Source organism: Saccopteryx leptura, chromosome 5 (assembly GCF_036850995.1).
Source record: "Saccopteryx leptura isolate mSacLep1 chromosome 5, mSacLep1_pri_phased_curated, whole genome shotgun sequence".
Classification (NCBI taxonomy): domain Eukaryota; kingdom Metazoa; phylum Chordata; class Mammalia; order Chiroptera; family Emballonuridae; genus Saccopteryx; species Saccopteryx leptura.
Genome location: NC_089507.1, coordinates 39425765 through 39448921, shown reverse-complemented (window position 1 = coordinate 39448921; position 23157 = coordinate 39425765). Strand labels below are relative to the sequence as shown.

Below are 23157 nucleotides of genomic sequence, written 5' to 3'. Positions count from 1 at the left end.
TCCACTCATTTATGCATTCTTGTATGTGCCCTGACCAAGGATCGAACCCTCAACCTTGGCATATTGGGACAAAGCTCTAACCAACTGAGATACCTGGCCAGAGCCCCACAGTCTATTCTTAACATAACTGCCAGAGGAATGCTTTTTAAAACATGAGTCTAACCATGTCACATTTTGCTCAATACAATACTTCGGTTTCAGAGTAAAAATTAAAGTTCTTACAATGACCTACAAGACCCTATACAATCAGCCCTTTCCCCACCCACCAGGACGTCATCTTCTAGTACCCTCCTTGGCCACTGTACTCTGGTTCCTTAGACCTTTGTTGTTCCTTGAAAAGTTCAGGCAAACTAGATCTTTGCACTTGCTTTTTCCTTTGCCAGAAATAATTTCTTATTAAACATCTTCATAGCACATGACTACATCCCTCTTAAATCTTTGCTGATGTGTTACTTCATCACTGCCCTACTTAAAATAGTGATGCAGCCTAACCTGTGGTGGCGCAATGGATAGATCACCAACCTGGAACACTGAGGTCACCAATTCAAAACCCTGGGCTCGCCTGGTTTTTGCTCCTCCCGCCATCTCTTCTCTCTGTAGATCAATAAATAAAATCTTAAGAAATAATAATAAAAAATAAAATAGTGCTCCAACCTAGCATTCTTTCTCCTCTTATTTTTTTTCATGGTTCTTATTACACTCTGACATACATTTGTTTGATGGTTTATTTATTTGTTCTCTCTTTTTCTCTAGAATGAAGCTTTATGAAGGAAAGGACTTTCATCTCTTTTGTTCACGGATGTAATCTCAGTTCCTAGAACTCATACCAATGCACTTGTTATGTCCTTTCCCTGTATTGACATTTAGTCTTCACAACAACCTGATGAGGCAGGCATCTTTATTATCCTCATTTTAAAGACTAGATAACAAGAGGCACAAATTAATTATTTAGCCCGAGGACACATAATAGGCATACAGTAGTATTTCAGTGAATATCTCTTTCTGTTACCACAGTTATTTGCATAAATTAGATTTGGGAAGCAACATAAAATAGTGGAAAGTACATGGTCACTGGGGTTATGCAGACATGCATTCAGATCTAGTCTTTATTGGCTCAATGACCACAAGGCAAGTTACTTAACTTTCCTGAGCCTCCATAAATTCAAAATAATAATCCCCATCTTTTGGGACCTAGTGCAATTTGCTATTTCTTGTAAAGCACTTGACATATTGCTTAGTACATAGCAAGCATTCAATAAATGGTAGTTATTGTTATATGCAGGTTAGTTTGGAAGATTAAAGTGGATAGATTTATAATACATTCTTAAACGATGTATGGTCGTCACTCAGGCCCTGAGCTCCTGCTCTCCTTTGGTAGACTGAAGGCTGCACATGTCATGTACGAGGCAATCTCATAGTTGGATAGCCTGAAATAAATTTTTTATTGTTAATAAGCTCCAAGGGAAAAGCCTCTTCTAAGTGGCCAAAAGTAGTGAATATTGATGATTTAACAATGTTGGCAGGATTACTGGAGTTAATAGTATCCTCAGAGAAATCACTCGGTACTCTGCACAGAGGAAGCAGAGGTGAGAGATGCGTGGAGACCTGGTGCTCCCAGAGCACTTGCAGTAACCTGCACTCCTTTCGTGCCTGTCAGAGGATAAAAGGAGTCCCTTCCCCTCAGCTTCCAAGCTCTGAGGAAGGCAGGACAGGACAGAAGTGTCCTACAGCCTCCAGGGCTCTGCCTGATGAGTCCCCAGTGATGGGGAGTGCAGCTGGCTTTGTGGGCTTTGTTTAGTGAGAAACTCCATAGATCTCACGGAAGAGGACTTTTGTACAGTTCACTGCTACTGTGATCCCTACTGTTCCCTCATTTAAGTCTGATTTTAATTTGGGTATGAAGCCAAGGGGGTCTCTATATGTTTGAGAAAATTGTATGGGTTCATATGATTTTATTTATTTTTTTATTCCTAATTTGGAGGGATTTAATGATGTCAGTCACTTTGATTTTTCTCTTTGATTTATTAGCATTGTTTTCTTGTAACTCAGTTATGCACATTCTTATCTAAGGAATGAATGATTTTTCAGACATGTCAGACCATTAGTATCAACATAAAGAAAACCAAGTAATTTTTTTTTTTTTGGCACAGTGAATATCACAGTGCTCTACTTTTCAGAATCTTTCTTTATAAATGGCTTTAACAGTGACAGGATGAGAAAAGGGCTTCTACTGTTATGCACATAGAGCAATTGTTTTAGGCTTTATTAGAAACAGGTGTTAAATATACCCACATATACTTTCCGTTTATTTTTAGCTTTATAGAAGGAAGTCAGAGAGCCACTGAATGAGGATGGTAATTATCTGTGTCACTATTAACCAGATACATATCCAACATAGAGAATTAATACAATAAGATGTACAGATATAAGAAAGGCAAAGATTGGCTTGCAAAAACACATTGTATCTCAAAGCTTTTTTTTTTCTTTTGTAGGTGAGAGGAGAGGAGATAGTGAGGCAGACTCCTTCATGAGCCCTGCTCAGGAACCACCAGACAACCCCACCTGGGGCTGATGCTCAAGTACCAAGCTATTTTTAACACCTGAGCCTGATGTACTCCAGTGGAGCTATCCTCAGTGCCTGAGGCCATGGAACCAATAGAGCCACGGGCTGCGGGAGGGAAAGAGGGAGAGAAGGAGGAGAGAGGTGTGGGAAGAAGCAGATGGTTGCTTTTCCTGTGTGCCCTGACTGGGAATTGATCCTGGGACCTCCATATGCCAGGCTGACAGTGGGCCACTGACCAGGGCTCAAAGCTTTTTTAAAATTCAGCCGCCTTACTCAATGTAGATATTGTGGGATGATATTACAACAAGTACAGTGTTAAGCTCCCTATAAACATGTGGAGAGATCCTCTTATAAGTGCAGAAATCATCTCTCACATTATTCTGAATCTCTCCTGGGAATTGGATACCATGGACAATAGTCTACATATTTTAACTTGAAGTAGAGGTTAATGAAACTCAGCATGACTTTGTTAATAGACTTGGGGCAAGCACTGGCCATTGAATTTTCTACTCTCTGCACTTGTGGAATTCAGGAACAATGCCACAGCAAACCTAGACCTGCACCCTAGAAGTATAAGCAGATCAAGATAAATGCGAATGATTACACAGGCTTGACCATCTCCATTTTTGCTGAAAATCAGAATTAATGTTAAATATTCTGCTTTATATTAATGCTTTTCCTTTATCCCAAAGAGTTATGACTTTTTCATCATTTGTATAGATATAATTCAATGGGAAGACATATTTTCACATATATTAAATAGTGTTTAAACAACAGTTAGTAACTTCCTGACAGGTAGCACTTAAACTGTACAAAGATAAGGTCATGGTTATTGCAATTATTTCTTAGATATATGATGTTTTCTCAAATAATAAAGGTAGGAAAAAATGAGGGTCGTAGAAAATCACCAATAAAAATATCAAAATAATATTGCTGCAGGCAAAATCTTCTTGGAATTTTACAGTGTTGAATCTTATATTCAAGTCTTTAATCCATTTTATTTGTTGTGTTGTGTGTGTGTGTGTGTGTGTGTGTGTGTGTGTGTAAGATAAGGGTCCAGTTTCATTCTTTTTTTTTTTTTTTTTTGTATTTTTCCGAAGCTGGAAACGGGGAGAGACAGTCAGACAGACTCCCACATGCGCCCGACCGGGATCCACCCGGCACACCCACCAGGGGCGACGCTCTGCCCACCAGGGGGCGTCGCTCTGCCGCGACCAGAGCCACTCTAGCGCCTGGGGCAGAGGCCAAGGAGCCATCCCCAGCGCCCGGGCCATCTTTGCTCCAATGGAGCCTTGGCTGTGGGAGGGGAAGAGAGAGACAGAGAGGAAGGAGAGGGGGAGGGGTGGAGAAGCAGATGGACGCTTCTCCTGTGTGCCCTGGCCAGGAATCGAACCCGGGACTTCTGCACGCCAGGCCGACGCTCTACCACTGAGCCAACCGGCCAGGGCCCAGTTTCATTCTTTTGAACTTAGATGTCTAGTTGTATCAGATCCATTGTGCAAGGGATTATTCTTTCCCTTGTGAATGAGGTTGGTACTCTTTTCAAAAATCAGTTGACCATAGATGGTGGGTTTATTTTTGAACTCTCAATTCTTTTCCATTTGTCTATATGTCTATCCTTATATCAGTACCACACTATTTTGATTACTGTAGCTTTGCAGTAAGTTTTGAAATTGGAGATGTGAGTCCTCTAACTCTGTACTTCTTTTTCAAGATTGTTTGGCTATTTGGGGCCCCTTGGAATTCATATGAATTTGAGGATAAGCTTTTTCATTTCTGAAAAAAAAAAATCCATTGAAATTTTGATAAGAATTGCAATGAATCTGTGGATGGCTTTGGGTAGCACCGGCATCTTGACAATATAAAGTCTTCTATCCATGGATATAGGATGTCTTTTCATATATTTAATCCTTTTGGATATTTCTTGATACTCTTTAGTAGAATACTAATTTAGGCAAAACCATCCAACTCCTTCCAAAATTAGCAAGGAACACATAGGCAAAAATCTCAAAAGATGAATGATTGCATTTAAACACATTTACTGCAATTCACAAAGCATCTCTTTATTTTCATATAAATAAGTCACTGACAAAGGGGAAAAAATCATCACTACCAATATTTACTTAGGAAACCATTTTCCTAGAATACTGATGAAAGAAAATGGTATACAGCTTTAGAGTGGCAAGGGACACAGAGACAGGCACAACAGATTGAAAGCATAAAAGCATATTCTCATAAGAACCAAGCAGTCCTTGTTGTTGGAGGACCAGATAGAATCATCATTGATGTAGGTAGAATCAAAGTTCACAATCTGTAAGTCCTTCTTAAGATATGCATGATTCAGCTTATTTACAGTTCGAGCAAAGGCATATTTAGAAGCACAACTATATGCTTCTAAACGGTACACTTTCTTGAAGTGCAGATCAAAAAATGGATTGTCCTAAAAGAGAAAGAGAGACATGATTTCGATTGCAGTGAGAAAAGTAACTAGATTTCCTGGATTCCCTCATATTCTTTTGCATATGCTTGTTGAATATAAAATACTAGTACCAAATATATTTCTAAAATCTACACATCAGCTTTCCAAAGCTACCTGCTTCAAACATACTGCTTCTAAAAAGAACAATAAGGATTATTTTTGAAGCATCTGTAATTTTTCAATTATACAAATAAAACATGTCACAGAATGAGAAGTTATCAGCTCTTCCCAGAGTAGTGAATTTGAGAGGATGGGTAGGGATGGAGAAAGAGAATAAACCCACTTACAGACTTCTGGAGAGGAGGAAAGGTTTCTCCTTTCTTTATTAGGAGGTTGGTTCTTTGTTCTAGTCCAAAGGTAGAAGGGGAAAATATATGATGGCTAATTAACTTTTGGTATACTATACATCACCAACTTACTGACTTTGGAGTTAATAGCAAATAATTAAGTAAGTAAGGTAGAATTACCTTTAAAGTTAAGAACAAGGATCATTAAATCATTGGACTGAAACTGAAAAATTACTAAACACTGCCTCTTATTGAATTGCTCTAGGATTTTGTTATACTTCTAGTGGAGATATTTTGAGAAAAAGCAGACATCAAACCCAAACCGGATCTAAGTCCTGTATGTTAAAATAATACTTGCTACTGTTAACTAATAACAGTAACAACAATGTCTTGCATTTATAAAATGCTTTTTAGTTTACAAAATACTTTTACATTCATTATCTGCCTTACTCCTAACTCTTCTTGAGCCTAGAGGGTTTGAATGATTTATCTTTGTGTTCATGGTAACTACTAGGTTCTCAAAAAGTGTGTGTTGAACTGATCTGAAAGAGAAGTGGAAGTAAACATTGCCTTTTAACTGACAAGGATGCAGAAAGAAACCAAACAAGAGGATGAATAATTTGTTACCATGAAGTGTGTGAACATTAGATACAAATAATATAAGTATTTGCAATATCTTTTTTAAATAGGAAAATTTTTGCATCAGGCAGGAAAAAGAAGATGGGGTTTGAAGTTAAACAACCATTTTGAATCTCTGATGTAACCACAAAGTATTTATGTGATCTGACCCTCACTTTTCTCCTCTTTTTGATAGGGTTGCTATGAAGTTTATATGAGATTAGTCATATAAATTGCATAGTATGGAGCTTAGTAAACAATAGTTCCCTTTTCCAAATCTACCCACAGAGATGGTGATGCTGGTATTAATACCACCTTGCTTTATACCATTAACAAAATTTAAAAACAAAACAACACTTTTTAATACAAAGGTACAAAGTGATATGATTTTTTGTGTGTGACAGAGACAGAGAGAGTCAGAGAGAGGGACAGATAGGGACAGACAGACAGGAAGGGAGAGAGATGAGAAACATCAATTCTTTGTTGCGGCTCCTTAGTTGTTCATTGATTGCTTTCTCATATGTGCCTTGACTAGGGGGCTACAGCAGACCGAGTGATCCCTTGCTCGAGCTAGTGACCTTGTGCTCAAGCTGATGAGCCTTGCTCAAACCAGATTAGCCTATACTCAAGCTGGTGACCTCGGGGTCTCGAACCTGGGTCCTCCACATCCCAGTCTGACACTCTATCCACTGTGCCACTGCCTGGTCAGGCCAAAGTGATATGATTTTTAATTGCAGTGTTCCCCTAGTCACACCTTGTAAAATTTTTCCTAGCTGTCAGAATTGCAGCATGAAAGACACCTGTGCCAAGAATCTCAACAAAAAGAAATCATATTCATTTTATCACCAAATACTAATCACACTAAATATATAGTTTCCTCATTGAAACATTTATTTCTTATCATGTAGAAAATATCCTTCATCCTTTTGAGTTACTCGGAGAGGATTAATGTTTTTCCTTTAGCCTAATAACTGAAGCCTGAGCAGGCATACACATAGAATATACAAGTCCCTTCCCTCCCTCCCTCTCTTCTTTTTTCCTTCCTTTTCCTTCCTTCTCCTTCCTTCTCCTCCCTCCCTCCCTCCCTCCCTTCCCTCCTTCTTTCCTTCCTTCCCTCCTTCCTTCCTTCCATAATGAATTTGAGAAGATAGGTAAGCATGAAAGAAGAGAATAAACCTACTTACAGATTTCTGGAGGGGATTCTCCTTGGTGCCAAACACACCAAACTTTGGGATTCCTCCCTTCCCGCCTCCCTCCTTTCTTCTCTCTCACCCTCTCCCCTCCCTTGCTCTTGATAGAATCCTCGAGCTGAAAGGGGATCTCACACAGCATTCAGTGATCTCTTGTTTATAGTTAGGATAATAGTTTCCAGAGAGGTGAAGCCCAGGTCACAAATGAAGCTATTGGCAGAGCCAGGACAAGAAGCAAGATCGCAATCAACCCAACCCCAATTTTTGCTACCTCATTCTCTTTCCTGTTGCATCCTGCCAGTCTCCAAATCCCCAGACATTTTGATGACTGCTTTATAAATTGACTTCAATTTCAATTCCATTTCTTTTTAAAGTTGACAACTTTCTGGCTCGAAATGGCTCTATTTAAAACTGTATCACTGTTATTGAAATATATATACATAAATGCTGACTCCTGGGAATTCAATTCCAAGAGAAAGGAGAAGTAAAAATTCCCAGAACAACTGGTGTATTTTTACTTCAACTATATAAAAGAAATCTTTAAAAGAAGTGCTCCTTGGATTTTTATAGATTTTCTTCTGGCAAAATGATGAGAAAAATAAATATATATATATATTTTTGTATCTAGTTCACTATCAAAGGTAATGATCTTCTAAGAGCAAAGAGAAGAATCAGCACTGTCGGTATGGAATTAGAGACTGGGAAGCTGAGAAGAAAGTTGAACACAGCTACTTTCAGTGACTCTAAGTTGACAGGCTTCCTGAATGCATCCCCAGACACTGAACAGACTTCTAGAAATAATTATGACAACATGAATATTTGAGAGCTTTGGAAAAAATAAGAAAATAGTTAAGAAAGAGGTGGGGATGGTTAATTCTTAAAACTACAGATAAGTGAACTTGACATGATTTCTTTTTTTTTTAATGTTCATTTTATTGATTTTAGAGAGAGGAAGGGAGAGAGAGAGAGACAGGAACATCGATCTGTTCCTGTATGTGCCCTGACCAGGGATGGAACTAGCAACCTCTGTGTTTTGGGATGATGCTCCAACCAACTGAGCTATCTGGCCAGGGTTTGACATTGATTTTCTTTTCCTTTTTTTTTTTTTTTTTTTTTTTTTTTTAGTAAGTGAGAGAGACAGACAGATAGGGGCAGACAGACAGAAAGGGAGAGGGATGAGAAGTGTCAGTTCTTCATTGCAGCACCTTAGTTTTTCAATGATTGCTTTCTCATATGTGCCCTGACTGGGGGGCTCCAGCTGAGCCAGTGACTCCTTGCTCAAGCCAGCAATTTTGGGCTCAAGCCAGCAACCATGGGGTTATATCTATGATCTCACACTCAATTCAGCCACCCTGTGCTCAAGCTGGTGAGCCCACACTCATGCTGGTGAGCCCAGGCTCAAGCCAGTGACCTCGGGGTTTCAAACCTAGGTCTTCTTCGTCCCAGACTGATACTCTATCCACTGCGCCACCACCTGGCCAGGTTTGACATTGATTTCTGATAAAATTTAATACAGTAAAGAAAATCTGACAAGTACATAAAAATATAAAGAAAATAATTTCCCTGGCTGGTTGGCTCAGTGGATTGAGTGTCAGCCTGGTATGCGGATGTCCCAGATCCTAACCCTGGTCAGGGCACACATGAGAAGCAACCATCTGCTTCTCTTCCCCTCCCTCTTCCTCTTCTCTCTCTCTTCTCCCACAGCCAGTGGCTCCATTGGTTCAAGCATCGGCACCAGGTGCTGAGGATAGCTCAGTTAGTCCTAACATCAGCCTCAGGTACTGAGGACAGCTCAGTTGATTTGAGCATCTGTTCCAGATGGGGGTTGCCAGATGGATCCTGGTCTGGGTGCATGTGAGAGTCTATCTCCCCTTCCCTCACTTTAATAATAATAATAATAATAAATTTTGTAATCCTATCACATAGAGATAATAATTATTGTTAAAATACTGGTTTGTTTCATATATACATATACATTCCTATGTGTATTTTTATATTAAAATTTCAAGTTCAGATTTCAATTTTAATAATATGATAGACTAAATATGCAAAATGAAAATATTGTAGAAAAGTTTTGTATTTGGCTGACTTTTTAAACACATTAAATGGTAAACAATTGTGTTCTGAGGTATTCTTTTGGGGACATGATTTGTGTGTATGTAATATTCCAGCATACTGATATGCAATAATATATATTCAATTATTTCCTAAGTATTTCCTAACATTTATGTAGAATGTATAGTCAGAAAAATGCTATATCAATACTTATGAAAGAAAACAATGATATCTTGCATGCTTTTGCCAAGCATACTAAATTTTAAAAATAGGATTCTTACGTAATAAGTTAAGAAAATAGCAGATAGCATATATTGATTTCAGTAAAGATCTTAAGGACAAAATGTAAGTATTCAGACTAAATAAGTAAGTAAGAAAGGCCGAATTAAGGCTTATGTGTGTCTAATTCTCCAGTGTAGACTAATAGCTTGGCAGGGCATGATATATACCATAAATTCTCAATGAATGAATGAAAACATATGAATCTGTAGAGATGTTAAACAAGCAGTCCAAATTAATAGATTTCTGGGTAAAGTCTAGCTCTATCACTTAATAGTTATGTAAACTTGGGCAAGTCAATGGAGCTATGTCTCATTTTTCTCATTTGTAAATGCAGAGTAATAAAGAACTTAACTCATGAGCATTTTGTGATGAGTATGTAAAATTATAGGTGGAAAGAACTTCATGTGTTTCCTGGCACCTGATAAGAGTTTACTAAGTATGAGATGGTAGCAGGTAGCAGTTCTACCACTCATAGAAATAATAGCAATGATAACCTATTAATTACCTAGAGGTATGCACTTGGCCTTGTCTGCTTCATCATTTTCATTATTGACTTGAATGAAACCTTAAATGTGGGGTTCATTATATCTGCATCACACAACAGTGACTATTTTAAAAATCATAATATTAGAAGATTTGAGAAGCCAGACTAAAAATATGACATTTAGTAGGATTAAGAATAAATTAGTTTAAATTCTAATTTATCCAACAATGACACAAATATTTACTGAGTGCCTAATACATGTCAGGTTGAAAGGCTACAGAAAAAGATGAAAAGTCATGGTCCTAGTTTTTTAGAAGCTTTCCATTCATAGAAGATGCAGAAAAAGCCAACAATTGCAGTTTGTAGGATGATGGCTATAACATGTTTATAGCCACATTCATAGGGTTTGGGGGAGGGAGACACGAGTAGGACTTCACCCAATGGAGACTCTGGGGATGGAGTGACAGACCAAGGCGACAGGGCATTCTAAGCCTCAGAGTCAGTAGTTACACATGGTGGATGTATGAAGTTTAAGGTGGGATGACCAGAGATAAAGAAGCCAGATCACCAAGGACCTTTATTCAGATTTTTATTGTATGTAAGGAGAGGGTATGGCAGGTCAGATTAAATGGCAATTCATGCACAAAAGACCTGAGGTTTCAGCTAAGTGTTGAATAGAAACAAGGAATCCAGATCAAAGGAAATACAAACCAGTCGCCTTAATTCTAAACTATACTGCATTTAATTCTGGGAAAGCAGAAGCATTCCAGAAGACAGAAAATAGTGTAGTGAAGAGTGTTGAAGCAATGCCATGGGAAAAAATAACAGCACTGCTACTACCTCTTAGTGTTTATACTGTCCTGTCATATTATATTATGTGATTTCATACGAAAGTTGTTTAAAGGACAAAATAGGTACATTTAACCTAGAAAAGGAAAATCTTGAGGAAACGTTATAACCACCCTCAAGTATTAGAAAGGCTGCAATACCAAAGGAGGATTAGATTTGTTCCGAATTGCTCCAGATGTCAAAACGAGGACCGATGGGTGGAGATTTTGTTAAACATAAATAGGAAATGTTAAAATAAACTATGGCAATTCAGAAATGGAATGGACTTCCTTATGTGGTAAGGAGTTTTCCATCAATAGAAGAGTTTAAGGAGGCTAGGAAAACCACTTGTCACATGGTCATGTGGAGAGATTCAAGTATACATCCTTTTCCTCGCCTTTCAATTTTAAGGTTGTAGGATTTCCAAGAATTATTGATCCTTCTGGAGAAGCAAGCAGCTGACAGTAAATTTGAAGATGAGGGAAGGAATCCGCAAAGCTTTTGGAGGAAGTTAGAGCTGGCAGAGTGGTGGTGGAAGCATCATGTATTTAAAATTTCAGGATTGACAGGGAGATTGTGTTTAACCTGTTAAAAAACCCTTAGGAAATATGCTCTTAAATTTAATAGACAAAATTCAAATTTATCTCATAAAAACAGAACAACAAAAACCCAGTACATAATCCCAGCAGATTAAACATTGTCGCTTAAGAACAATATGTCATCTTAAAACTTAGTTACATGCCAAGAATATATGAAGTAGGATAATGAACATAAAGGTTTCCAGTGTATCGACCCCATACCTCCCTTACAAAGTGTAACACTTACAGTATCTGCTTCTTTTCCATCAATCATCTGCAGATCGTTCAAAGACCACTTTTTTGTTACTTCATATTTTTCATCCAAACCTATTCTGTAGTGTTTCACCATAATTATTTTTACTTCTTCACTTTTGGTCACTGTAGGACAGAAAAACACTTAGTTTACATAAACTCTTAGGAGGTAATAAATTATTCATCATCGTACTTATCAGTATTTATGTATCCCTTTTTCTTATAATGAGCTTGAACCTACATTATATCTGCACCCCCTTTATGAACCCTGATGTATCTGAACCTTCACTAGGATGCCCCCAAATTTGCTCAATGTGTTAACTTTATTTTTGCTACACTTGTGGTTACATACCACCACAACCGTGTCTGTCAGATACAACACTGAGATATGTACTTTCAGCTGTGAGCTTTGTGGTAGGAATGGGGTTTAACTCAGGGCAGGGAATATGAGGCTTAGTGTTGGCATATAGTCAGTGCCAAAGTGTTTACCAGAACAAGTTGGAGTTTTAATTTGCAACAATATAAGTAAATGAGGTCAGGAAAGCAAACAGTTTTGCTCACACAGCAACCCAGTGTTAAAGAGTGATCAAGCAAATACTGTGAATGCTTTCTTTTAACGTCGGGGTGAGATTTTTGAGGTAGAAATACTTGCATCACAGCTACTGTTAACATGCTTGGTATTTCTGAGATTTTTAATCCTCTCTGGTGTGTCCCCCAAATTCTAGTATTCAAAATGTGTCACTGAGACAAAAAATTCAATACTATGCTCTGAAAAGTGTGGGAAAAGCATTGCTTATTTTATGTGAACAAAATTAGGAAATAATTTCCTGGCCTTAAAATCATTGAACTTCCACGTTTACTGTTAGATCTCCTGAATGGAAAATAATTGATGAGTTAATTAAAGAGTATTTATTGTCTGCTATTTACTAGACAGAACTATTATAGATGCCACAAAGGGTACAAGTGTGACACATGGTTCCTGTCCTCTAGAAATTTATGGTTTTGTTGAGGAGACAAAGCTAGCAGACATGAGTTACATAAAGTGTGTATTATAAATGTGTATAGGTATATGGAGCTGGCAGTCAGAATCAAATACCTTAAATTTTCTTTCAAGATGGATATCACTTAGTTATAAGCAGGTTCTGTATTCTAAGAGTAAAACTGAAATCTACATTTAGTGAAGACTCTCTTTTGATTCTAGAAGTACTACTTTGACATGCCCTCCTAGTTAAGAATATCTAAAGCATTATATTACAATGTAATCATAGTGCTAGATAAGTGATGAGAAGCAGACTGTACTCTCAACAGGAGTTCTGAGAAGGGAGAAGAATTGGAATAGTGAGTGAAGGAGTTATAAAAGAGATATCATTTGTGCTCTGGCTGGATAGCTCAGTTGGTTACAGCATTATCCCAAAGTACAGATGTTGTCGGTTCGATCCCTGGTCAGGGCACATACAGGAACACATCAATGTTCCTGTCTGTCTGTCTTTCTCTTTTCCTCAAATTAATAAATAAAAATTAAAGAAAAGAAGTATCGTTTGAGATAAAGCTTTAAAATGAGTTCTGGTTGGAAAGGCAGGGATGATACTGACGGCATTTCCAGGTGAAGGACAGCATGTGATAACGAACGGACAATAGAAGCGTAGCTGGACCAGGCAGGTGTGAGGATATGGTGGGCAATCAGACCAACTAGGTTAAGAAGGTTGTGAAAATGTTTTGAGTGACTTTGGATTTGGAAAGTGTCAGAAACCACTGTAGACTGGTGGTGTCTGAATCCCTGCTCTGGTGGGAGGGAAGGGTGGCTGGCCTGGAGAGTGAGGGCTCCAGAACTGGGGCCAGTGAAGGGAATACTTGTTCTAAAGGTGTAGGAGTACTGAAATGAAGGCAACCAGTTGAGCTGAACATTGATGATGGAGCTCAGCTCAGTGCCCCAGAGAAATGAGTGTGAGGAGGTGACAAATCTAAGAGGGCGCTATGTCAAGTGGTCAGTGAAAGCTCAGACAGTCATACGTAGTTAGTAGGTCTCCTTCCTCCTTGAGCAGGAGACTATTACAATGGTGTCCTGTTAAAGGAGCATTTTTCTGGAAGCAGAGATACATGGGATACTTTGAAGAAGAAAAGAAAGAGGAAATGGAGGTCCCTGGAAGAGGCAGTGTGATTTAATGGGCTCTGGCCTTAGACATTCTGGATTCAAATCATGACATTAGAAGTTCATCAGGTGTAAAGACTAAGGATAAAGTATATACATGAGGGCAGCGCCTGCTTTATAGTAATTGTTAAAATGTTTAATTTTGCTTCTTTTTATTTTATTTTTTTAATATTTTATTTATTGATTTTTAGAGAGGGGGGGAGAGAGAGAGAGAGAAAGGGGAGGAGCAGGAAGCATCAACTCCCATATGGGCCTTGACCAGGCAAGCCCAAGGTTTCGAACCGGCAACCTCAGTGTTCCAGGTTGACGCTTTATCCCACTGCGCCACCACAGGTCAGGCTAATTTTGCTTCTTTTTAAGAGACTATCGCTATAGTTTAGGCACAGAATGTGGGCTATGGAAATAGAAGTGGTAAGTCCAGGTAAGATTTAAAATGAGGCACCAAAGACACTGGATGGAAATAACAGTAGATGGAAATTAGAGTATGAAATTATGGCAGGTGAGCTGGTTGGGTGGAATAATGATGTATCTCAGAAGAGAAAGAGATGGAAGTTTATAGTTTAAGAATGGGATGTAGACTTGGGATTGTTCCGTGTGGATAGGTTTGCAAGACGAGGTGTGTAGGAAAAAGAGCAGAGGAAAGAGGTGAGACAGAGTGGAGAAGAAATTCATGCCAGCATCGTGGTCTGAAAAGGGGCCATTGTGAAAGAGACAAGCCTAATAGTGCAATGCTGTGGAAATCAACAGGATGAGCATTTCAGAGATTCGGAGACAATCCTGTGAAGTCACTTTGTTGGGTAAAACAAGAGATCAGTCCAGACACTGAATCTGACTTGGCGAGGATCATTGGTTTCTTCCCTGAGGGCAGTTGCTCTAGAACCGTGAAGGCAGAAGCCCGCTAGCGGACGACTCCTGGCACTAACACTGAGTGCATCCTGTTTGCCAGTTCCTGACCAAGGTAAGATTAAAAGAAGAAATAAGAAGAGACTAAAGGCTATGATTTAGGTCACATATTCCAAGAGTTTAGTAGAGTAGGGATTCATATTTGAGGGACCAAGGGCATGACTGAGGGTCCTGTCCTAGAGAAGACTGAGAGCAGATCTTAACCAGGGGTCACAAATGGCTCAGTTCTGAGACTGTGTGCAAAAGTTGATGGGTTTCTGTCCATGTATATGTCTCCAGCCCTAAAAAAAAGGTCCATTTGTGGACAAAAAAGGCAGTTGTGCCTGTCCAGACAAAGGCTCTGCCTCAGAAACAAAAGACGATGTTCTTGTTCTGCTTAGCTGTCTTACTTCACTCCTTAGGGGGAGGGCGAGGGTGGAGATGGGGAGAAAAACAGCATGCTGTATGAAAATGTCATGTGAGGCAAATTCCACTGCCTCATCTACATGTTATGATAACCTCACTGATTGATTATAGACCCACTGATTCATTGAGTTGATAAGTGTTTGAGTGCCCTTTTGAATAAAGCCCTGTGCTAAGCACTGAAATAATGAATTCCCATAAGGCACTACTCCTGCTCTCACTGAGATTACAGGGCGTGGAGCTTCATGAGGGAAACACATGACCTAATCACTTCGTAAATTATAGAAGTGTCTAACCATTATCCTGTACACCTGAAACTAATATAAATTTTTTAAAAACTTACATAAGGTTAGTGGATTAGTTGATAGTAATGGGTCAATGTTAATTTCCTGGCTGTGACGGTTGTATTGTGATTATGTAAGATGGCAATTTTCAACCGGTGTGCCAGAAGAATTTTTAAAACACGAAAAAATAAACCTGTTTAAGCAGGGGTTACTGACCTCCTTTCCCTTATGTCAAATAAAAAAAATGACAACAGCCAACCCAATAGTCGTCTAGTGTGAATGAATCAAAATTATACCTATTTTTTTGTTAGATCAGCAAAAAATATATTTTTTGGTGTGCCACAGAGTTTTAGTAATTAGTTGATGTGTGCCATGAGATGAAAGAAGTTGAAAATCACTTATGGAGGAGAATGTCTTTGCCTGTAGCAATTATACACTAAAGTTTTGGGGTGGGCACTGGGGAATCGTGTTGGCAGGAAGAAAGTTATTTGTACTATTATTGTTCCAACTCTTTAGTAAGTTTGAAATTATTGAAAAAGAAAAATATAATTAAAAAAAAGAAAACACATGACAGCAGTGCTGTGAATGAGGCAAAGACAAGGTAATTAGGAACACAGGGAAGGGATGTCTCCATCTGGGGGTCAGGGAAAACTTCCAGAAGGAGGTCATCTGAGCTGTAAAGGGAAGTGGGAGTTAGAATGAAAAAGGGGTAAAAGAAGTTCTGGAGCAGCAGGTGTACAAGGGCATGAAATACTTGGCGCTTTTGAGTTATTACAGGTATTCGTTATTGTTGGCTTGAAGTGTGGGAGTGACTAGGCGGGACCAAGAAGAATAGGAAGGAGCAAGTTAGTCTAATACTAGGCAAAGGAGTTTAAATGCCATCCTGAAAACTACATGTGTGGGCAGTTGGGGAAAGGTTGTCACTAAAGGATTTTAAGTGGCTAGATAGGAGGAACTTTAAATTTTAGCACTTTTTTGGGGGGGAGCAGTACTGTAAAGAATGGGTTGGAGGGAGGGAATGGGGACAGAGATGTTAAGAAGATAAGATCTACCAATTATCAAGTTTTCTTACATTAATAGCCATTGACCCATTAACATAAAAATAAAAAAAAAATAGAACATGCTTTAAGTTTTTAATCTTTTGGTACAGAGACAGTCCAGCTTCCTTAATTTGGCATAATAGCCTCCTCTGGAACGAATGAGGTTCCAAGGTTGTCTTTAGCCAAGAGTCAAAGAAGTCTACTCGGGCTGGACTGGGCCCAATCCCTAATTCCCACTCTTAAGCTGTGCCGCCAGCCAAAATTAAATGGCCATATCCACACTAATGGAATGGGAAAGTGGAAACTTGTCACATTGTCTTAAAACAGAAATGTGTTTATACAGTCAAAAGGTTAGAGAGTTTTTTTCAGTAACACCAGAGGTGACATTGAATTATTTGGTGAGTAATGTCTATGAACTCATGGAAATTCAGAATAAATCTGCTTCAGTTTTAATATTTTAGTTAGCATTTTCAGAATTACAATCTTAAACCATACCCACCATTTATTTTCACTTTTAATTTCAAAATAAACATTGTCATTCACAACTGCCTCTATGACATGGCAGCATAGTGACTAGAAAGAAGATCGGCCAATCGAACAAACGTAAGTTGTCAAAATAGAAGAAAAGCCGCTCATGAGGAAGCTGCACAACACTTTAAAGAAACAAATGATTGTTACTTCAGAACCCTAGTGTTTATGATTGTTTTCATCATTGAAATTAAATAATAGGGAAAAATTACCAAGAGTTATCAAAGACAAGAAGCTCCAATGAAAATGTTTCAGTGTATTGATGATGTCTTGGGGTCATTGAGAATGCTGTTATTGATTTCATCAAAAAAGTAATTTTCACACACCATTTTTTTCTAGAAGTATTTTCATAAAACCAATTTGGGAGCTGTATTGGAAACTATAGATTGGATGTTTGCATCTCCCAACCAAATTCAGGTGCTGAAATCCTAACCCCCTAGGTGATGGTATCAGGAGGCAGAGCCCTCATGAATGATGCACCACCACACTTGTAAATGGACCTTAGAGGGATCCTTTACGCCTCTGCCAAGCAAGGTCACAGCGGGAAGACTACCATTTATAAGGAAGTGAGTCCTCACTAGACATGAGAACTGCCAGTGCAGTTCCATGATCGTGGACTTGACTACCCAGCTTTCAGAACCATGAGAAATAGGTAAATGTTTGGTGTTTATAAGCCGCCCAACCTCTAGGATTCTGTTTATTTTTCTTAACTTTTTAAATACTGTCATTGTTAACATTCTTATTGTAAGTGATTTGACAAAACTGTTAGATTCTCTGGCTCTCAGAATAGTATAATCTGGCATCAAAATGTAATATGTGTGGAGAATTTATGCATACTCTTTTCATAATTATATAAAACGCCCATTATTTTCAATTTAATATCTACAAATAGAAAATGTCTTTCTAAATACATGAAAATACTTAAAAATAACCTGACTGAATAGGTATATAATTTTTATTTATAAAATACATAATTTAATATGTAGTTTCTTTATTATATATTTAATATATGTACTTATATATGTTTACTATAAATTTTATTTTCAATATAAATACCTACAGTATATACTATTTATACCTATATATTTCAGCATATATTTTCACAGTAAATATACTTTTTCTGTATATTAAAAAATATAACCCTACCTTTTATTTTATTTATTTGAAATATAATTTGTCATGTTTGTTTTTTCCTACTTAGCACTTAACAGGAGAGCACTATGCACAATGTAGGTGTTATTTTTTCCATTTTAGAGATGTCAATACTGAGGCCAGAGCAGTTAGTTATTTTGCCCCAAATTTCACAGCTGGAGGTAGGCAAAGCCGAGTTAACTTTCACACCAGTTCTGTCTGCTTCCAAGCCTTCTGAGGTTCATCCCACCATGCCCTGCTACTTCTGACTTAATGACGGTTTATGTTTTAAATGCTATTTTAAGTCCGTCAGAATTCCTTTAATTCATGTGCACTCCCATCATTGCACAAGTGACTTAACCTTTTGCGTGCCCACATGTAAGAGAGCTACTTCCTTCCTTCATAAGAAGATGCTGCTTTTAACAGCCAGGGATAATGATGTTCCAGGTGAGAGAAAGCTATTCTCAAGGAAAAATGACCATACAAACCCTGAGGTGGGAGAGAACTAAGATGCCAAGATATCCCCGGTGTCAATCCTAGCAAACTACAGAGGGAGAGTGATTGATCGTATAGCACTGACATCTGACTTCTGACATCAACCGGGTAATGTATCAAAATAACAGCAAATTGCAATCATCTGCTTGTGAGACCCCTGCAAGCGGCATACTCTGATAGGATAAATAGAAAGTTTAAGTTATTTAAGCATATCTTTTAAAATTTGAAAACTGCACGATGGGATTTGACTACTCTAGAACTGTGGTTCTTAAAAATTTAGAACTGCTGTGCTATAGGATATAAAAGGAAATCATAACTATGTGTCCCTCTACTTCCTGGAGGTGACTAACATTCAAAATCTGGAGTTCCCTGCCTCAACAATTGTGATATGACCTGTTTGATTCATATCAGTGGAAATTTTTGGAGTGAAGCATGGTCAAAGATTTAGGACTGTCAAGCATCGCATTGATTTTACCTTAAATTACTGTTCTGTCTAAATGTATTTGAAACGGTCATAAAGAGACGTTGAAGTTACATTTGGGGAAAGTGCTTTTAACTTGATGGATGTGATATATAGGAGAGTTGTATAAAGTTAGTGAACTAATATGACTTATAATCTTTAATCTGGAATATCACAATATTGTCTTCTCTTCCTCACATCTGAGAGGCCCTTGTTTTTCCTTGCTTCTTACATGACAGAATAATTGCACTTTACTAATGATGGTCATCACCTACTTGGTCATTTTCCAGATAAAAAATTTGAACCTTAAAGGGGTTGCCTTCACACATGGTAATAATGCCAACACCTTGACCCTCCAATCCTACCTAAAAGGATTCATGTCATTTATGAAAAAAGACAGCAGGTGACCCCTGCCCATGGTGTCTTTCTCAGAATTCAAGGATACTGGGGAGAAAAAAAATCACATCCATATCCAGAAATTTAATTCTAAGGGACTTTTTTTCTCTTAGAGTAAGTTTAGTTAATTATATAGTTGAAGGGCAGCATTAAGATACATATGGCAAATTAGATATATAATTTTTATGATTATTTTATTTTTATAAGTTTTTCTTTAAAACTACTTGTATACTAATGTTACATGATGAGTAATTAACTCTTTAAAGGAAGATCTCAATAAGTAAAAAATTACTAAATGTTCATTTTGGAATAAGCATCTTCTCTAATATACTAAGTCAAAATAAATTAAGATTTGATGATTAGAATAAAATACAGTTTCTAAAATTGTTTCATTGGACTTTTTTTTACATACTTTGAATTCTTTTTCTGGGCCAATTAAGCTTTTTACCTTTCTGAAATACCGCCAAGTCCCCACACTTTGTATTTATATATAGCAAAATATGCTAGGTAAAGTGTTAGATGTCTATATATCACTGTTTTTATTATTGAGTAAATACTATACTTACTAAGTTTGGTAGAATTTTAAAAAATTCTTAAGACTTGTTAATAGATATTTTATATCCCTTACAGTACTTCCTCTTGACATCTTTAGAAAGTCCTTCTAAGCAATTACCAGGAAGGGAATTATAACAAGTTGTTTTCTGAAAATGCTAACGTGAGTACCTTATAAGGGAAGTCCACAATAAACACTTAGGACTTCTAAGCTCTTTTCTCCTGAGCCCCTCTAAAGTATTGAAAGGCATGGATTGGGAAGAGGAAATACTGTATATAAAATTCGTAATTGCACAAGTATTTCTGTCTAAAGTCAGCACAAAAATTACCAGCTAGGCAAATCATACAAAAACCTCTTTCTACCTTTGGACAATTTTCATGAATTTTAAAACCTTGAGGGAAAATATTTTAAATAGTTTAGAGAACATTCTCTTAACCTTAAAGTTCCATGTTCATGAACTAATTTCTCCCAGTAAAGTATTATTTCTGTGAGCATACTTCCAATAGGAGAATTTTTAAAAAGATCATTCTTTATTCAAAATAAGCCTTCAGAAGAAAACCTAAGATCTTTTTTCTTCCTGCCATGCAAAGTGAGAACCCTTGTTGTTCTAGTTGGAAATTTAGCTATATAACTCAATTCTCCAATGTATTTAAAAATATACAAGAGAGCTCTCTGTTGAATTTTTAAAAATGAACTCTTCCACAGTAAAACTGCTTGCCATGTAAGTGAATTACATAAAAGATTGAAGACAAAATAATCAAACAGGAAAATACATATCCATTTCTGAACAATTAGCCAAAATATTCTTAATACAATATTCTTTTCTGTCTTTCATTTTAGCATTTATAAATTTCTATTGAATCCAAATTTTTGAACTTGGCACAGTTAAGTCTTATCATGAGTGCTGGTATTGTATAGGAAAATAAATACAAAACATGTCCCTCTATTACCCAAGCATCTTGGGTTTAGTTAAGCTTAGAAACGATAACAGAAAGAACACATTACCTGACACACAGAGGTAATACCTGTCCTGGACCGAGAACTCTATTTCGATAAACTCGTACAGATTCTGTGAGAGTGGCTTAAACAGTTTCTTCTCCAAGTCCTCCTTTACCAATGATGACATTTCCTCCAGTTCCACTTGGCCTGATATCTTGGCTCAAGCTCACCCTTTCTCTCCTTTTCTGCCTAGATTTCTTGTTTTGGTTTGCAGCTCCTAGGTGAGTCCCACCCACCTCCCAAATCGCACTCTCACAACATCTCGCTCCCAGGCAGACCCAGGCTCCCAGAGCGCTCAGCGCGTCAGACCCCGCGCTGCGGTATCAGCTCAGTGGCAGCGGCGGCGGCAGCAGCAGCAGCAGCAGCAGCCAAAATACAGCAGCAGCTCTGGCCCCACCGTCACGCCTCAGCGTCCAGGCTCCCGCAGGCTGTTCTCTGGAGCTCTCCCGTGGTTTGTTGATGGGGAACATATTTATCAACACCAGGAGATATACTTGTGGAGTCCCTGGTTGTTCTAATCTAGCAGCCTTCCCCTTTTTCATGACTCTGCAGAGGAAGACCACTATTCAGCCTGATTCCATTATGTAAATCAGCTGTCTGGCTCTATTGATTGGGATCATCGTCCATTAAGAACTTTGCTGGCATCGGCGAGAGAAAAAACACCCGTGTTTGCTCCTGACACTTCCAACAAGTCTCTTTCCCTCCTTTTTTCCCCCTCCAGCAATTCATTCAGATCTTTGCTTCTGTGAGAGCCAACACCAATTCTTGGGACCGAATTATTTTTAAAATGAATTCATTTTAATGTTATTTATTCCACTACTCACAAAGAAAAATTTGCTAGGTACTTACTGGGGCAAAGCATCTGTTCCTTGGGAGGGTGACTTTCCTATCCTCAAAGAGAGCCCATAATCTAATAGAGATGAGTACACTATTGTCATAAATGTTTAAAAGTGATAAATGGCACAAAAGAGAACAGAGAAGAGATATTTGTACCTGGAAAGCGTCAAAGATAATTCTATGGGTGAAGAGCTGGAGTTTGAAGAATGAAAGTATTGAGGTGGAGGGTAGAAGCGTATTCTGTGGGAGGAACATTGTGAGTCAAAGCCCTGAACCAGTCAAGCACAGGGAGTATTTGGGAGGACAGGAAATAGTCTAGTTTTTTGAAATTGTAGCATGTGTGAAGGAAGATAAGGCTGGAGCCAGATCATGAATGGCCTTGAATGCCAGATTAATCCTTTGGACTTTATTGATAGAAGTAGAGTGACTCTGAGGATTTGGGGGCGCTTATTTATTCAACCAATATTTTTCAAGAGCTGACTCTGTACCAGATTCTACTCTAGCACCTGGGAATATGGCAAATGGAAAGTAAAATAGACCTGTTAGTTGCTCTTGTAGAGCTTAGTGGGGTAGATGGAAGGTACAGAAATGAACGAGGCACTAGTCTGTTCAAGATGCATTCTGCTGCAAGTAATAGAATTATGACATAAAGTTGTAAATAAGAAAGACTAAACAATCTCTCATAATAAGAGGTCTGCAAGAAGGTGGTCCCAGGGTTAATGCGTAGATCAGGGATCCGCGTGCTTTCCATTCTTCTGATCCTCCATTCTCAGATGTTCAGGCTGCTGTTGCTCAGCTCCAAGGACAAGGAAGAAAGTGGCTGGGGGTAAGGAGTAGCTCTACTTGATTTCTCTTTTTGTCAAAAGCAAACTGTGTCACAGAAACCAGGCAGCACACTTCCCTTTATACCTGGTCACATGGCTATGCTGACGAAAGCAAATATTTGTCATTGTTGGCTCCTATCATAGGAAGATGAATTTTCTAACGAGGAAAAAAGGGATGGGCATGATTGTAAGCAGGAAAGCAATTGTGTCTTCCTTGGCTGCTCTAAAGAAAAATTATTGGCAAGTCTGTGGCTAGGCTGAATTGTGCATTCCTAGGTGAGTTATTTGCCTTTCTGATGCTCAGTTTCCTCATCTGAAGAATGATTCCCAGGGCCTTTTCCCACTTGAGCATTCTCCTATTCTGCTTGTGATCTGAAAGTCTATTAAAATAATTTGGCTAGAGGACCAGAGAACTAATAAGCATTATGCTTTTGGATATGGAAATGGAGAAGAGTAGATAAATATAAGATATATTCAGATAATAAAATCAATTAGCTGTGGCATATAATTGAATATGAAAGATGGAGTTAATATGACACA

General features: G+C 38.1%; 1 protein-coding gene across 1 annotated transcript; it reads right to left on the bottom strand.

Annotated features, from left to right (window-relative positions):
• Window positions 1-4651: 4651 nt before the first annotated feature.
• On the bottom strand, window positions 4652-21255 carry EXOC1L (exocyst complex component 1 like). Its single transcript, XM_066385880.1, has 3 exons — window positions 20963-21255; window positions 11612-11742; window positions 4652-5003 (listed from the first exon to the last, which is right to left on the bottom strand). Exons 1-3 carry the CDS (start codon window positions 21081-21083, stop codon window positions 4737-4739), a joined length of 519 nt encoding a protein of 172 aa, XP_066241977.1. The 5' UTR covers window positions 21084-21255; the 3' UTR covers window positions 4652-4736.
• Between the last annotated feature and the right edge of the window lie 1902 nt (window positions 21256-23157).

What these genes read in the sequence shown, in the direction of transcription:
- EXOC1L (XM_066385880.1), bottom strand. Translation starts at nt 21,083, where the DNA reads ATGTCATCATTGGTAAAGGAGGACTTGGAGAAGAAACTGTTTAAGCCA. An exon ending in GTATTACCTCTGTGTGTCAG is followed by an intron (nt 11,743 to 20,962) that starts GTAATGTGTTCT and finishes TCTGTCCTACAG; the next exon opens with TGACCAAAAGTGAAGAAGTA. An exon ending in ATGGAAAAGAAGCAGATACT is followed by an intron (nt 5,004 to 11,611) that starts GTAAGTGTTACA and finishes TTTCTCTTTTAG; the next exon opens with GACAATCCATTTTTTGATCT.